We start from the raw sequence: 18,192 nt of genomic DNA on the forward strand, positions 1-18,192 counted from the left end.
GGGGTGCTCCGGGCACCAGTGGGAATGGGGTGCTCCGGGCACCAGTGGCTGGGGACTCTCACTCGCAGTGCGTGGGCCGCTGGGGACGCTGGCTGGCGGTGCTCGCTCTGCGACCGGACCGCGGCACCAGGCGCGCGCCGCTCCTGAGTGTGGGCCGACTTACCACAGGCGCACTCCCTCCACGGCTTGAATGAACGTCCCTGTGGTAGTTAGCTTCCTCCACACCGTCTCTCAGATTCAAGTGATAACAGTCCTTTCGCTTTCAGTTTGTGTGGAACTCCGGAATGTTCCGAGGATAAATTTTTCTGTTTCTAGTTGATAAATTTGTTGAGATTTTGGGGAGATCTGTCGGACGCGCTGCTCACGGCGCCATTTCTGTGACGTCACTCTAATAGTTCCCTTCTATACTCATTTTACTTAGTTTTTTTATTAGAAATGGCTGCTGAGTTTTTAAATTTATGATAATCATCATTTATTTTCTTCTTTATTGTGTTAACATAATGGATATTGTTGTCAGTTTTCCTGATATTGAACAATGTTACATGCCTGGAAGACACTGGCTTTTAAGCTTGTTTTTAAAAATACATCGCTGGCTTCCATTTGCTAATATTTTATGCAGAATTTTCACATTCATATACACAAATGTATTTGTCTATAGTTTCTTTCTTCCTCCCTCTCCCCTTCCTTTCTCTGTCTTTGATTACTTTTGGTATTAAAGTTGTGTTGGATTCAGGAGTTGAATTGGGGAAAATTCTATCTTCTTTATGATTGGGTGAGCCTGTATAGGTATATAACTTATTTTCTTTGTAGATTTTTCCTTTATTATGAAGTAATTTTCCTCTTTGTCTGTCAATGTCTTTTGGGCTTCATATCATCATTCGTATCATAGTATCATTCCCTTTGATAGTATTAACTGTTTACATCATTTTTTCCCCAATTTTTTTGTTAACACTTTAACTATGTAACTTTTATAAAAATCAGATTTCTGGAGTTTTGCTTTTGTTCGATGAATTTGATCTGATCTCATTTTAATTATTGATACAATTTAAGTATTTGTTAAATCTTATTTTGTGTCCCTATATTCTATGTTTAATTTCTCTTTATTTCATAATCCTTTTTTTATTGCCTCCTATTGAATTGTTAGAATTTTTAAACTTCTTCTTCCAGAATCCTATTTTTTAGAAATTATACATTTATTTCTATTACTTTAATGGAAAACATTAAACTTTTACATGCATATTTAATGTAGGTTAAATTTAAACAGTATCCCTGTCCTGAATAGTTATAAGGGCCTTATTCAACTTCATACTTAAATCTCCTTCCATTTTCCATTCTGTTGTTGGCTAGTGTTTTAATTTCACTTTCTTTAAAAAACAACATTAGTCATTATTAAAATGTTCTGATGGTCAGCTCTTCTTTAGATTTATTAGCATATATACAGTCATTTATTCATCATTATTCACTGCCTCTAGTACTTTAATTTTTTAAGCTGAGAACTCATATATTCAGTTGTGAAGGATCCTCTGTAGTTGTCCTCTTTCAGTAGTATCTCCAATTTCTTTTTTTCCAGAGAGCTTTTATTTTATATGGGTTTGATCTACTGGTTTTTATCATACAACAAACTAAAATTGAGAACATTTAAAGATATTAATTTATTTTAAAAATTATGATAAACCTGTTACATGTTAGAATAACCAACATATGGCCCTGGCTGGTTGGCTCAGCAATAGAGCATTGGCCCAGCATGTGGAAGTCCTGGGTTTGATTCCCGGCCATGACACACAGGAGAAGCACCCATCTGCTTCTCCACCCTTCCCCCTCTCCTTCCTCTCTATCTTTCTCTTCTCATCCTGCAGCCAAGGCTCCACTGGAGCAAAGTTGGCCCAGGTGCTGAGGACGGCTGCCTCCATGGCCTCCGCCTCAGGCGCTAAAATGGCTCGAGCCACAACAGAGCAACGCCCCAGATGGGCAGAGCATCACCCCCTGGTGGGCATTCTGGGTGGATCCCTGTTGGGCACATGTGGGAGTCTGTTTGCCTCCTTGCTTCTAACTTTGGGAAAAAATAAATAAATAAATAAATAACCAACATATTTTTATGAAAAAAAAACACAAGTAGGTATTTTCTAAACAAAAGAAAAAATAGAAGAATGGTTGTTTTACATTTTACATGACAAAGTCTTGTAAATACCTGGCTTGATAGAATAGCTGGTTTTTCATCTGTGTTCCTGCATTCAAGATATTGATATATGGCCCTGGCCAGTTGCTCAGTGGATAGAGTGCTGGCCAGTGGATGGATATTCTGGGTTTGATTCCCAGTCAGAGCACAGAGGAGAAGTAACCATCTGCTTTTCTCCCCTTCCCTCTCCCCATTCTCTTCGTCTTCCCCTCCCACAGCCAGTGCTTGATTTGTTTAAGAGTGGCCCTGGGCACTGAGGATAGCTTTATTGGAACACATCAGCCTCAGGCATTAAAAATAGCTCACTACTCGAGCACCAGCCCCAGATGGGGTTGCCGGGTGGATCCCAGTTGGGGTGCATGTGGGAGTCTGCCTCATTGTCTCCCCTCTTCTCACATAAAAAAAAAAAAAGATATTGATATATGTTGTCTTGGTGGAACTATATAGGGAGCATTTATCTTCACCCAGATACAAGGTTGGAAAAGGGAAGACCGCATGGAACTCTTGAAAAGGTTTGTGGAGCCCTAAGTGTCTCCAAACTGTACCTTGAGTTCCACTGCTCTAAGCAAATTTTGTTGAAAAATTAGTTTGGTAGATTACTTCTTGTAAATATGGAAGATAAGAGAGAAATAATATAGTAGTGCTATATGAAAGATATATGAAATTTAAAAAACATGTCTTACCTGGGTTAAATTGTGAGAGTAATTTCTGTTGGGAAAAAGAGGAATCATATTTTAGTAAACAGTCTGCTAAATATTAGTTTGAATATTCTACTTTCCATACACATGTCTTTAAATCTTGGAATACTCTCTTTTGATTCCATTACAAATAAATGATTAAAAGATACATATTTCTATAATTAAATAGAATCATGATTCTCATGTGTCATCACAGTGGCTGTGGGACTTGAATCTGCATATTTCCTTAACAATAGTGCAAGTTCACATAGCCAAAGACCCAGGATTAATCTTTTTTTAAATCTGACATTATCATTCCACATCTACAGCAATAGAAAAGCTCAACCAAGCCAAACGATGGTTCTCTGAAAAGATTACTAAGAAAAAAATACCCTTAGGAAGAGGAACAAGACAATGGAAGGGAGACCCAAATAAAAATGTTAGAAATGTAAAGACAGGTGTAACTACAACTGCTTCAGAGATTAAACAAATATAAGAGGACATTATAGTCAACTTTACAACATTGAAATTTATACTAGAATTGCTAACTGAAGACATGAATAAATTCCCAGAAAAATACTACTAATGAAAATGGATTTTTCAAGAATTAGAATAACGAACTAGCACAATAACCACTATGTTAATTAATAGTTAGGAAATCTTCCAGTCCTCCCTCCCCAAAGAAATCTAGATTTAAGTGGATTTCTCTGCAAGTTTCCATCAAATACTCAAGGAATATTTCTTCCTTTCTTTTCTTTTCTTTCTTTCTTTCTTTCTTTCTTTCTTTCTTTCTTTCTTTCTTTCTTTCTTTCTTTCTTTCTTTCTCTCTCTCTCTCTCTCTCACACTCTCTTTCTTTCTTTCTTTTCAGAAAGATAGGAAGGTGATGGGGGGAGGAGAGAGATGAGAAGCATCAACTAGTAGTTGCTTCACTTTAGTTGTTCATTGACTGCTTCTCATACATGCCTTGACTAGGGGGTTCAAGCACAGCCAGTGATCTTGGGCTTCAAGCCAGTGACCTTGGGCTCAAGCTGGTGACCTTGGGCTTATGTTGGTGACCTTGGGGTTTTGAAACGGGGCCTCAGAGTCCTACGACGACACTCTGTCCACTGCACCACCACTGTGTCGGACTAATGGGTATTAGTTTCATTTTTATTCTAAATGGTGTTTCTACAGGTGATAGATGGTGAATATTTTATAAACTATATAACAGAAAACACTTAGTTCCCTGAGTTCTCTCTTGTGGGCTAGCCTGTCCCTCTGGGCAGGTGCTTCTGTTTTTACTTTCATGGAGGGAACATACCTGGGTCAGGGCAGTCTGCAGGTCCATCTCTTTTACCAGCTCCTAGGGCTCACTGTGTGTGACTGAGATTGGAAACCCATGAAAACAGCTAAAAATGCTTTCTTGGTAGATCCTCCTCTCTGGTGGTTCCTACGGTCTCTCCTTGGGGGAAGTAGTAAGTAGCCCATTTGAACACAGAGGCAGGTTCTATTCTCCAATTCAGCTGTACCATGAATTTTTTTCCCCAAATTTCCCTTGTCTATTTCTCAGTTGGTTCAAAACCTGCAGGGGGAAAGCTGGTGATTGATTGACAACTCTGAAACCCCCAAGTACGGAAGCCTGCCAATTTCATGAGGAGTAGAGATTCAATCATTGCTTTCTGGTGGGTCTCTGGAAAGGTGGCAGTAATTCAGAGAGGAGTGGCTGAATGTGTACTCATCAAGGGTTTGTGAAATCTAGTAATCAGGACTTCAAAAACTGCTGAGCCTTCTGAGTTTAAGGGACCATGTGAACCAGGATAACGAAATTATTAGCAACCATGCTTTATTGAAGAACCCAGTATTCTAATCTGTTCTGCTTGGGTCATGTGCCAATCCTCAACTCAGCACCATGGCCAATGAAATGTGGAGTTACAGAGTTAGTATCATATAAAAATTACATGAAATTAACCATTTCATCACAGATTAGAGTAGGGTTAGTTTCCCCAAAGGAAAGGATGTTGGGTAGATAAAAAGCAATAGATACATTATAGTTATCTGATGAGCAGAGGCCATATAAGACAGTTCTTTGTATCCTATACAGTGCATAGGATATTGTCTTAACTATGGTACTAAAAGATACTCTGATTCATTGATGTTTTTTATTTATTGAATGATTTTATAATGCAGTTAAATATTTTTTCTTGTACCAGTTTTCCCTTCTTAGTTCCATTCATTCTTTCGCATGGTACAATGGGTGTGAAGAGCTATCCAAGACAGAGTCCTTTTGAAATATAATGTATATAACAGAAATAAAAAAGCCTTATAGTCTGAAAAAACAGATTCAACTCCCAGTGCTGTCTTTTAGTGGCTGTGTATTTTTGTTCAAATGTAATCTATCCAAGCTTACATTTTCTCATTTATAAGATAAAGCTAATAATCCTTACACTTGAGTGGGTATTAGGACAAATTAAGAGAGATAATTTACATAAAGCAAAAGCAGTATATGTTCAAATAGTGGTTGCTCTTATTATTTTTATTGCTTGTTCTTCAATATAAGTTTGGCAGTATATTTGAGGCAACTTGATTGGTGAATGGAAGCTTATATGGAAACTATAATATAGATAATCCTTTGTTAATTAAAACTTAAAGCTAAATACTCTTAAAAAGCATTAATAACCTTTGTATTCAATACTGAATTACTTACATAACTCTATAATGCCACAGAAAGCAAGTATTAGAACTTCCCACAGCTAAATAGCGTTCTTCTTCTTCAACCTAAAAGAAAATGCAAGAGAAACTGTAAAAAGTTAACTTTAAACTAAATACAAACTTAGATATAGGCATCAAAGTCACAGAAGAACTAAGTTAATTATCTAAGATTAGAGGAAGTATTATAAATTTTAGAATAGAACTAATAGATATTCATATAATACTAGTTCAATTCTTCAGTGACTGTTATTCAGAATTTATGATTTTGGGTGACACTTTTAGATGGCTTATTGTTTCTATTATATTTGACTTTGTGAAATAATGAGAAATATATAAGTCTTTGCCCCCAGTTCCTGAGGCTTTACCATGATTCCTGACACAGAGCTCCTAAAACTCTTGTTATTTCTTGAGTGACAGGTGTGTTTGATACAGAGCTCCTACCGTTTCCTTACTGAAACACAATTCAGTTAATTTTCTTGTTTAATGGAGAGGTGATTTTGCTTGCCAAGCAATGCCTTCAGATATTTTTGGTTGCCATCACTGAGTGCTTTTGAGTGAATTTCAAAAGTTACATGTCCCTCCTTAAGGTTATAAGATCTGATGGCATTATATATAAATGTCAAAGACAGTTCTATATATGCATGTTTTTGTTTGTGCGTATTTTTTTTACATAACATGTTTTGTAATGTTTATATGGGCTTTCAACATATAACAAAAGGGAAAGGAATCCAATCATTTACTTGCTCAGGAATTGTGTTCATGGAACTTCAAACACCTATAAACTCAAAAAGCCAAATTCAGATATCTTTCTATCTATAGGGGTTAAAAAGTGAATTAATATTCATCTGGTCTGTTCCACATCACTCTATCTACTTGTTTCCTGAAAATACAGATTATTAATTAAAAAGAAGGCGCAGGCCCCAAAGTAAAGGTAGGATTTGTCACACGGAGTCTCTTTAGCAGTGGCTTTCACACTTCTGTGGGAACATCAGCTGTGACGTGTGAGGCCAGTACTTTGTTATCAAAGGGCCAGTGTTTTAAAATGCTTTGCTTTTTTGGTAAACTAGAGAGGATTCAACATCACTGTCATTTATTTGCATTCACATATGCTTTCTTGAAGAAAATATAGTAGAGGAAATACAAACCTACTCGAAATGGCTCTTCTTCCCGGGTATTGTCATAGGAGTATATGATGAGAAACCCTCTCAGCAGGGAGCACTATTATCACTACAGTGGTTACTAGGTCTTTAACATACTTATGAATAAGAAAGGCTGGGGTAAAAATCATATTATCATTTCATAGCATAACTTACAGAGATATATCTAAAAATTAATGACATATTGACAGTAATTTTTAAATACCTCTTATTTATAGCAACAACATGTACTATTTAAAACAGGTTAAATTAGGTTGAAAGCTCAAAAGAGGCAAAATAAAATATACCAGGGATGATTATTCAAGTTTAATAAGTTATCATTAAAATAAACTTACGGGGCCTGTAACAATTGGTTTTATTATCTGAATACCAGGAGAAGAACAACGCAGTATTGTCACAGGTGAGCTAGTGTTCAAAGAAAACAAGAGAGGAGAAATAAATAAAGATGCATACGAGATTAATACAAATTTTCCTACTATTCTTTAAGCCTGAAAACTTCAACTGCAGGCTAGTAATAAAAATAATAACAGAGTAATACTTGATTTCTATCTTATTTTCAAATTGAGTTTTTTTCACATTTATTTAACAGGAAGAAATTTACATTAAACCACAGCTTTGAGTCTGAATGTTTATACTATATGAATGCTTTGTTATATGTTCATTGACACGACAAAAATATTACCTTTTATTATTCACAGTACAAGTTGCTGGCACACTCCACTCTGAAAATACTGTTCCTTCATACTCTAACTTAATCTAAAAAATAAGATAAAATAGTTCACACACAATAAATTTCCTTCAACATTTTCATCTCATTGTTCAAATGTAGGGTTCATTTTTTTGGGTCCTTACTATTTAAAGGAAGAACAATTCAAATTTGATTTCTTTGAAATTATACAATGTGATAAGACAATGGAAAAGTAAGTTTTCTGGGATAATATCTCTATTTTATTTTATTTCAAAAATAACATTAAGTATCTAGGAGGTGATTGGTACTCTAGTACAGTGGTCCCCAACCTTTTTTGGGCCACGGACCAGTTTAATGTCAGAAAATATTTTCACGGACTGGTCTTTAGGGTGGGACAGATAAATGTATCACCTGACCGAGACAAGCATCAAGAGTGAGTCTTAGATGGATGTAACAGAGGAAATCTGGTCATTTTTTAAAAATAAAACATCATTGAGACAAATATAAATAAAACAAAAATAATGTAAGTTATTTATTCTTTCTCTGTGGACTGGTACCAAATGGCTCACGGACTGGTACCAGTCTGTGGTCCGGGGGTTGGGGTCCACTGCTCTAGTAGGTTCGGAGGAAAAATGAATAAAAGGTAAGTGAGGCATGGTTGTCCTATCAGTATCATAACACAATTTTTGAATATTAAGTCACAAAACACTCAAACCACACTACTCATTTTTGCACCTTACATATTTGAAGTCTATTACAGGAGAAGGGGATCTATATTAGGAAGATAAATGCAATGAAGGATATGAAATAAAAATAAAAGAATGATGCTGTGCTATACCACTGAGTATGATAAACTCTCCCTCTTCCCAAAGCTAAATAAAATTAATACTTAACTATAGTTTAAAAAAAGTAAACACTTACACTACTTCTGGTACTAAAAATGCGGTAGTTTGTGCTGTTAGTGGAATATCTGTGGAGGAAAAGGTCAAATATAAATATTGAAACTTATTTCTCCTCCAAAGAAGAGGGATTCTATGTGTGGTCAAAGCATGCCTGGGCTGCCAAGGACTTCACATTATGCCCAAGCATCTTCCTGAGAAGCACCATGAGGCTAAGACTGAGGGTTATCGATGAACTCTACCCACCACTTAAGGGGTATTAGAGTTTGCTCAGTATCTGAAGACACTGGAATGAGAGAAATATAGATACTCCTTGACTTATGATGGGGTTATGTTTCAATTGTAAGTTGAAAATACTGTTATTCAAAAATGCATTTCATACACCTAACCCACATCATTGCTCAGCCTAGCCTACCTTAAACATGCTCAGCACCCCGACATTAGCTTACAACTGGGCGAAATCATCTAACATAAAGTCTATTTTATAATCAAGTATTTAACATCTCATTGTAGTTTACTATGCATATTGCTTTCACACCATCAAAAAGTCGAAAAATTATTAAGTGGAACCATCCTATGTTGGGGACTGTCATGTATACATACCTTTACATCTTGTTTTTGTTTTAGGATGAAAATTGTTGAAGAAAATTGGCTGTGTTAGCTGTCAGAGGAAATCAGGGTTTGGGAGGTTGGGTGAAAAAGATGAAGAGGTTAAACAAAGCAAAAACCTCTAAGACACAGATGACAGTATAATGATTACAAGAGGGAAAGGGGTGGAGAAAGGGGTGAGGGAGGTAGAAGAGGGTAAAGGGGGGACAAACGGTGATGAAAGGAGACTTGACTTAGGGTGGTGAATGTGCAGTGCAGTGTACAGATGATGGATTATGGAATGGTACACCTAAAATGTATGTAATTTTAATAACCATTGTCATCCCAATAAATTCAATTAAAAAATAAAGAACAGACCCTGGTGGAGTAGCTCAGTTGATTAAAGCATCATCTACCTATACAAAGGTTGTAGGGTCTATCCCTCCATCAGGGCACATATAAGAATCAACCAATAAATGGAAAAGTAAATGGAACAACAAGTCAGTGTTTCTCTTTCTCTCTCCCTTCCTCTCTCTCTCGAAGATCAATAAATTCAGACAAAGCAAAACAAAACAAAACTGACTGTATACCTGAAAAGCCTAAAATACTTACTATACAGTTTCATGACCTCAGGTGTACACATAACAAAGTTTATAAACTCCCTGAGTTTATGACCATCCTTAATAATATCAGCTACCTGCTTTATTGACTCATCATTTGCCAGGCATGTGCTGAGAACTTTAAATATATCATTGAATTCAAGGTTCACAACCACCCCATGGAGACAGTCTTTCTCTTCTGTAGAGGAGAAAACGAAGGCTTACAAAGTTCTGTTAGAATGGTACATTTTTGCTTTCTCACTACTTCTCTGGCCTTTCCAATGGCATCTCTTACTAGTTGACACCTCTGTGTGTCCAGTGAGGTGCCTTGGATCCCTTCCATCTGAATCCTCTATAATGGTTTGAGTTTTTATTGGTATTCTTACATGTTAATGTTGGAGGGCAATAATTACACTGGGGAACAATATTTTTTCATTTTCTGTTGCATGAAGTTTTAGAACTTTTTCTATATATGTATTTCTGCATCACTGATTCCAAATCTGAAATCCATTTATTGGTGCATGCTCTAGTTTTTATGCAATTTTAATTTCTTTTTGTTACAGTTAATAGCATGCATTGGTTTTTAAATTGGAGTTAAAAGGCAACGACTCTTGGGTTGAACATAACAACAAGGCAATTAATGTTTTACCAACATCACTTTTACATAATTGTAGTTGTTTTTAAATGTAAAAAGTTATTATCTGATGAAAACACCCTCTTATTCTGTTTTAAGATTGAATCATGGCTTCTTAGAGTAGGCGTAAATGTAAAAATAGTCCTGACACCTTCTGTTATATATGTGGCTGTTACACACTTCAACGTCAAAGGCTCAATATTTCATCATTTGTGACATGTGCATATATTGCCTATTTCCAAGTTCCCCTTGGAGTTCAAGACAAGAATTGGGCTCCTCATATTGTGTGTCATAATTGTGAGGAAATGCTTCGTGACTGGACAAAAGGAAAACACAAAAGAATGCCTTTTGGTATTCCCATGGTTTGGCGTGAACCTAAGGACCACAGCAGTGACTGTTATTTCTGTCTGATTCATACAAAGGGCATCAGCAAGAAAAAACAGCATATGATTGCATATCCTAATATTCCTTCAGCAATATAATCTATCCCACTCTCTGAGACTCTCTTGGTTCCAGTTTTCAATGGTTTTATTTCTTCTAAGGACGAAGAAAGTGAATGTGGTGATCAAGTGTATTTTGATAAGATGGATGACGAAATGGTTGTAGAATCTGAAGGGTCTTCTGATGTCAAGCAGTTATTAACCCCTCAGCAGTTTAGCCAACCCAAATTGAATGACTTAGTAAGAAATTTGGGCCTATCAAGGAAAGCAGCTGAGTTATTAGCCTCCAGGCTTCAAGCAAAGAATGTACTTCATCACACATGCAGCCCCATGTTCATTGCAGCATTGTTCACAGTGGCCAGGACATGGAAACAATCAAAAAGCCCGTCAATAGATGACTGGATAAAGAAGATGTGGCACATATACACTATGGAATACTACTCAGCTATAAGAAATGATGACATTGGATCATTTACAGCAAAATGGTGGGATCTTGATAACATTGTACAAAGTGAAATAAGTAAATTAGAAAAAAACAGGAACTGCATTATTCCATACATAGGTGGGACATAAAAGTGAGACTAAGAGACATTGATAAGAGTGTGGTGGTTATGGGGGGAGGGGGGAGAGGGAGAGGGAAAGGGGGAGGGGGAGGGGCACAAAGAAAACTAGATAGAAGGTGACAGAGGACAATCTGACTTTGGGTGATGGGTATGCAACATAATTGAACGACAAGATAACCTGGACATGTTATCTTTGAATATATGTATCCTGATTTATTGGTGTCGCCCCATTAAAAAAATAAAATTATTAAAAAAAAAAAAAGAATGTACTTCATCGATCAGCTAAAGGATCTCATTTCAGGAAGTGTGAACAAATTTTTGTGGACTTTTTATCCGAAGAAAACACTTTGTTTACTGTCATGATATCAGTAGTCTTCTCAGCCAGCTAGGTGTTACCACTTACAGTCTAATGGAATGGCAGCTATTTCTTGACAGCTCTAAACCGACTCTGAAATGTTTTCTCCTACACACAGTATTGTTTATGCAGTGGTTCTAATTGGTTATTCAACTCATCTGCGAGATTATAATGACATAAAAATTGTCCTTGACTTACTGAAGTATGAGGAGCATAACTGGATCATTTGTGTGGATCTTAAAATGGTAAATTTCCTCCTAGGACAACAGAGAGGTTTCACGAAGTATCCTTGCTTTCTGTGTTTGTGGGAGAGCCGAGCTCAGGAGAAACACTGGACACAGAAGGAGTGGCCAAAACGTGAAGCTCTGGAAGTAGGGATGCAAAATATTGTAAATGAACCTGTAGTTAATCGAGACAGGATCATTTTTCCCCACTTCACATCAAACTTGGTTTAATGAAGCAGTTTGTTCAGGCTTTGAATAGAGAAAGTGAATGCTTTCAACATATTATTTTTGCTTTTCCTGCCTTGACTTTCAAGAAGACAGAAGCAAGTGTACTCGATGGACCTCAAATTTGAACCCTCATACATGACGAAGAATTTTCCAGGAAGATGAATAAGGAGGAGAAAGCAGCATGGCAGTCTTTTGTGGCAGTTCCAAAGAACTTCCTTGGCAACAAAAAAGCAGGAAATTATGAACTTCTGGTTCAAAGGATGCTGTTGTCTTTCTGTGACATTGGATGTAACACGAGCATTAAGATTCACTTCCAGAACAGTCACCTTGATAAGTTTCCTGAAAATCTTGGAGCTGTTAGTGATGAGCAGACTACTGCTGGAGCATCAAACGAGATTATCCTTAACAAGTACACAAACGCAAGAGCTACAAACGCAAATGTTTGCCTGAATAGAACTTAAATAAGTTTTACGCAAATTTTATGATTAAAATAAGTGTTTAAATATGTTCTATTTTGAAATTGTAGACAAATTCTGATGCAATCATATCTTTTAGTGTATTGGTATATTTACTGCATTATATAAATTATTACATTTTCACAAAGATGCCCAAGAAGACATTCTACTTCATTATATTAAACTAAATGTTGAAAGTTTTACAATAAGATGAAAACCTAAAATCTTGAATTTCAAAAAAACTGTAGCTTACAGAGAAAAACTAATGTCAGATTTGAGATCAGCACACTTGAATTAGATAAGAACAAGTGTTTTTGTGGATGCAACAAACATTTTGTTCCCCAGTGTTATAGTTACAGCAAAACCTCTATTAAATAGATTATCCACAGAATGTAGTTTTTCTGGTTAATCATCTGTATTTTAACCTATTTTGAAAGTCTTTCTATAATATTTTGATACACTTCCTCATCAAGCAGTTGCCTAGTACTGAACAAAAAGCGAATGCATTGAGGATATCTCAGAGCTTTTGTCTCCATTCCTCAAATCAACTCACTTTATACGGAAATCACATCTCCTTACATTTGTAGTGTTGACATTTTATAACGCACTTGCTCACAAATCATTCTACCACCAACTACATAGTTATCCCAGTGAAGTGTCCCGTCTCCGCACCCCAACCCCCAATCTCTGGTGGCAGTTTTTGGGTTCTCGTTTGTTCCTCTCTCCCGCTAACGCAGAGTGTAGCAGAAGAAAACGAGTTTAAGGATTCACAGGGGCTCAGCTGTCCGGAGGATGTGAAGTTACCAGATTCCGTCTTCATTCAATGAAAACTCTCGGAAGGGGGCGGCGGGGCGCTGGTGCTGGCGTTCAGGGAACGGGAAGGTCCCAGGACACTGAGGCGTTGGGACGGTACCCCCATGATCGGCCCCAGGGGCGACCCTGCCCAATGCCCCTGTCCATAATTGGCATTTCTACCTCCACAAAGCCGAACCGCAGCAGCTCAGACAGGACAGCAGCATCGCTAGTCCCTGGGCGGACATGGCGCCGCGATTCTCTGCTCAACCGCCTAGGCCTCGCCCTCCCGGGCCTCGCGTTCCCGGGGTGGGACAGCCTAACCCGCGCCAGGAGGCGGTGGGAGACTCACTCTTGGCCACGGTCCTGCCAGTTTAGCCAACCCAGGTCCTTGGGCTCCTGGAAGTTGGATGATGTTGGAGTCGAAAAATCTAAACTAGATTTTAAGAAAGGCAGAACCATGCTTCTTTTTGGAGTGGAACAGCAAAACCACTTCAGCAAACCAAGTTGATGGAATGAAGGTAAAACTTTAAAGTCAGTGTACCTTTTAGCCCAAATCTTCCTTGTGAGTGTATATATACACTGTGATAGCAAATTCAATTTTAAAAAATAAATTGAACAGCCTGACCTGTGGTGGCACAGTGGATAAAGCGTCGACCTGGAAATGCTGAGGTCGCCGGTTTGAAACCCTGGGCTTGCCTGGTCAAGGCACATATGGGAGTTGATGCTTCCAGTTCCTCCCCCCTTCTCTCTCTCTCTCTCTCCCCCTCTATGTCTCTCTCTCTCTCTCCTCTCTAAAATGAATAAATAAAATAAAAAAAATAAATTGAACAGAAAATAACAGGTGCTTAATGAGCATGTACTGTATGCCCAACACTATCTCCTGCACTTGAATACAAAGAAATAGTACAGCATTCTGGTTTACAGAGGCATTTGTAATCTTGTGGTAAGGCCAAGATGAACACCAAAGTTACCACGTAGTCGTGTTATAGTTTGTCTTCTTGTTAGTAGACCAAATAATCTGAATCCTGAGAGGCTGCAGTTGTATCTTTATTCCTCCTTATGTCATCAGTGCCCAGCACAATCTCAGTCATTTTTATTTGGGAGACACTACATTTAAAGCGATTCTATGCCATCTTCCCCCCCAAAGGAACTTTATATAGGAATTATATATCATAGTCAATTTGTGTTGCAGTTGGAAGATGTTAGATTAGCATTAGGTATACTCCAGAATGGAGCCACACCTGAAATATTAACAGGAGTGGAATACACAGAAAAAGACTGGGCTTTGGGCTCAAACTGCCTAGATACTGGAACAACTTAACTTTTAAATCTTGTGAAGTAAGGATAAGATACTATTACTTACCTCATATGGGAATTAAAAGAGCTAAGTGCATCATAGTATCTGGCATAAACACTGCTCACAAAAATTAGGGGATATTTCAAAATGAATATGAAGTGATAAAAACATTTTATTTTTTTTATTAAACAAGATCAAAAAAGCAAACAAGTCAAAGAAAGTTGTTCAATTAATGCAAATGAGATGCAAAACCAACTTGCATTTCATTGGTGAAAATGCACCATACAAAAGGCTGAAAGTACTGGAGTATCTGCATGTTTGTTCTCTGATCTTGAAAGAGCATTTTGAAATATCCCCTAATTTTTGTGAGCAGTATACTATATGACATGGGTAATACATGGAACGTGAAAAATGAGAAGGGTTAAGACTCCACTTGATCTCTAGATTTTCAGGTCTAACAGCTTCTACCTTATTGCTTTACTTTTGAGTTGGCCCCTTTCGCTCCCTGTCCCTTCTGTTCTTACTTCTTCTACTCCTTTCTTTTTCAGCTTGAAACATACGTTCCTATTCCATCCCATCTGTATTATGGAATTCCACCCTTTGTATATTGTACGCACTGTCATCCCTTAATAAAAACAAATCATTAAAAAATTATTTCAAAAAATAAAAAACAAAATAATTTCAAAATAAACGCTTTCAGAGATCGAAACCTTCACATGGCAGACACTATGGCACCAGAAAACGTCGCTTCAGCCCAGAGCGTTGCATGCCGGGAATTGTAGTCTGACGCTCCACATGCACTTCCGCGCCTCTCCAGTTTGAAAAGCAGGGGAAGGGGGAGGTGGGCGGGGCGTCGAGGCTGCACCGCTTTCAAAGCCTTTCAAAGCTCCGCCCCTGTCCTTTTCGCGCTCGGGGTTCGCCCTGGAGAGGCGCGCCAGGCCGCGGACCCTCGTGCCCCACCTCCACGGCGGTGCCGAGGTCCGCCTGCGCGGGGCAGTCTCGGCGTCCCGCTGAGTAGGCTGTGGCGGGGAGCGGGGCGGGGCCTGGCTGGAGGGTGGTGGCCCGCGGGGGCGGGGTCGGCTCTGGCTCCTTCCTCTGCATGTGGCTATCCGCTGCAGAGCAGTTCCGTTCGCGCACTCCTCGCTGCCCGCGTCTCCTTCGGGTTTTCCTCGCATCACTGGAGCCATGGCGGCATCCTCCCTGCCCAACGGCGACTGCGGCCGCCCCAGGGCGAAGCCCGGAGGGAACCGGGTGACGGTGGTGCTCGGCGCGCAGTGGGGCGACGAAGGCAAGGGCAAGGTGGTGGATCTGCTAGCGCAGGACGCCGACATCGTGTGCCGTTGCCAGGTGAGGCGACCGCGCTCTGACGTGAAGTCGGGCCTAGAACCTGGGTCTTCTGCAAAACAAGGTGTCACCTTGAGCCTCTCTCCTCTTGTTCTGAGCTGCGGCGACGTGGAGAAATGCGGGAGGTCCGAGACCCCTGACCTGGGGTCTTGGGTGGCTGGGTTGAGGTGGCTCTGGAGGAAGATGCGGGTGGCCGGGAGCCTTTGGGAGATGCGCGATGCGTGGGACGCAGCAGTTTTCGGTCTGGGGACCAGTGCTCAGCCGCAAGAAGGGCCGGCGTGGGGATGGGTACGGTCCGAGTTTGAGGAGCTGCCGCCCGAGGCCTGCTCCTGACTCGCCGCGGAGACCGAGTCGGCGGCATCCTCCGCATCACGCACCCACCCATCCAGGGGAGTCAGGTGGGAGTGGATTGTTCTGAAACGCCCTGATATCCAGACTCACCGTTTCCCCCACCAGCAGGCCCGGAGTTAGCAGATCTTTGCCATCTCCGCGTCCACTTTGTTGACGTGAGAACCCACCCCTGGGCTTTGGACTGTTTAATGGCCCCGTTGTTTTCCTCTGTACCCTGTATATTAATATTAAGGGGAAATTATTTTTACTTCTTGGTCCCAGAAGACGGAATAATCCCGGTTCTTTTACCAATGAGGCAAGTAAATACATGGATGTCAAATCTAGTATTTAGAAATATTTACGTTGTTACCCTCACAGCGAAAGTGAACTTTCGGGAAATAGAACGGTAATGTACCTCTTACCGAGAGACACGTGGTTTTTCAGTGTAAGCTTTCTTCCCATTTGTCTTTTGCTTTGAAGCAGCCTAGAGGCTAGGCCTTTGTAAAGGCTCTTAGATAACTATTACCAGTTTCAAAATTCAAAATAGTTGAGCAATAACCGGTGTCAAAACAAATTATAATGTAATATTTGAAGTTAATCGCTGTCTGCTCTGTTCGCAGACTATTTCTTCTTCCTGAACATACATGGCACAATATGATGATGCCGTGCTATGTTGTTCTAAAAAGTTAGTTGTCCCACTTGATTGGAAGATTTGTACCTAAAATGGAGTAAATACCACTTGAGCATACAGAAACGAGGTAGTAAAAAGCTACATACAAATATTCTAACTTACCTTGTTTTTGTTTTTGTTTTTGCATGCAGAAATCCACCCTGCCTACTCCCCAGCTAAGATAGCAGTTGTTGGGCTGGCTCTTCTGTAATTTCACTAGCACCCCCATCCCCACTCCCTCCATTTCCACCTTCTGTTCCTCTGCGCCTCTAGCAACACACAGACCTTACTGAATAACAACACTCCTAAAGGTGTTGGCATTGAACTGCTGCCCCACACTGCCTTGGAGCTGCTCCAGGAACCCAGCCTTCACCCTGCGTTTTCAAATCAGATTTGGCCATGCTGTTGGGAAAGAAGTTTGTGCACACACAACTCTTGCAGGGTGGAAGGGGAGAGAGCCTGAGGGCCTGTTTGTCTCCTTCACTCTTACTCCTGACCTTCATCCTTATCTGGAAATAGTACTATTCAGGTTGAGCTACATTATGGCTTCTAAGAAGGTTTTGGGAATGTTATCATTACAACATGTACTGTATTAGAAAAGATCTTCAATTTTAATATCCCTTTGAAAAATAGTAGAATTAGTTTGCAGAGTGGAGATATTGCAGGGTTACTGTGAAAATAGTCTTGAAGAAAGTCCTAGACCAATCTGCTCTGATGCCCATGGCAAGTCTAGAGAGAAATGATTGAGAAGGAGCCCAGTTTGGCTTTAAAATGTTAGCTGAAGATAGAGGGGAAACAGATGAACAGACTTGTTAGGCAGGCTTTTCTAACTTGGAAACTTGACTTACTAGCTTCCTTCTATAATTCTAAAATTTTTATATTCTTTCAGTGCCTTTTAAGAGCTCATATTTTTAGCTTGAATTGCCTTGTTTGATGATTCAAGTTTTGTATATTATTGAAAATATGTACTTTGTTAGGATTTATTTATTTATTTTTGTCATATTCATCTCATAAGCCTAAATTTTATCCAAATTATTTCTCCGGAAGTAGGTATGTACATAAATGTATCCATATTTCAACAATGGAATAATAAAATAAGGAATTTCTCCCAATATCAAATACAGCTTTTAAAATAACTATTTTTTCATATGGAGGAAGAATAGATGCAAAGCCAATGGCATTTTCATCATCATAGCACTTAAGACCTATATGTCAGATGCAGGATTTCAAGGGAGTTATATTTTTATTTAGTCTATACAAGATATATGCACCCCCATGTTCATTGCAGCATTATTCACAGTGGCCAAGACATGGAGACAGCCAAAGTGTCCTTCGATAGAGGATGGATAAAGAAGATGTGGTACATTGGGAATACTACTCAGCC

At 39.2% G+C, this 18,192-nt stretch overlaps 2 protein-coding genes across 4 annotated transcripts in view; one reads left to right on the forward strand and one right to left on the reverse strand.

Annotated features, from left to right (window-relative positions):
* Positions 1-13,412, reverse strand: part of CATSPERE (catsper channel auxiliary subunit epsilon) — a 92,324-nt gene extending 78,912 nt beyond the window's left edge. Inside the window, exons 1-6 of the mRNA XM_066360146.1 lie at positions 13,348-13,412; positions 8,309-8,357; positions 7,382-7,455; positions 7,031-7,104; positions 5,538-5,601; positions 2,860-2,884 (exon numbers count right to left, since the gene is read on the reverse strand). Of these exons, the coding sequence (XP_066216243.1) occupies positions 2,860-2,884; positions 5,538-5,601; positions 7,031-7,104; positions 7,382-7,455; positions 8,309-8,357; positions 13,348-13,412 (351 nt within the window). The remainder of the gene's footprint in view (positions 1-2,859; positions 2,885-5,537; positions 5,602-7,030; positions 7,105-7,381; positions 7,456-8,308; positions 8,358-13,347) is intronic.
* A 2,003-nt stretch (positions 13,413-15,415) lies between these two features.
* ADSS2 (adenylosuccinate synthase 2) overlaps positions 15,416-18,192 on the forward strand; it is a 76,178-nt gene continuing 73,401 nt past the window's right edge. The window contains exon 1 of one of the 3 annotated variants that reach the window (XM_066381825.1): positions 15,416-15,811. In XM_066381825.1, coding sequence (XP_066237922.1) covers positions 15,650-15,811 — 162 coding nt within the window. In that variant the 5' untranslated portion in view covers positions 15,416-15,649. The remainder of the gene's footprint in view (positions 15,812-18,192) is intronic. The other 2 variants (XM_066381815.1, XM_066381831.1) reach the window with 2 other exon arrangements.

This window comes from Saccopteryx leptura, chromosome 1 (assembly GCF_036850995.1).
Source record: "Saccopteryx leptura isolate mSacLep1 chromosome 1, mSacLep1_pri_phased_curated, whole genome shotgun sequence".
In the NCBI taxonomy this organism is placed as follows: domain Eukaryota; kingdom Metazoa; phylum Chordata; class Mammalia; order Chiroptera; family Emballonuridae; genus Saccopteryx; species Saccopteryx leptura.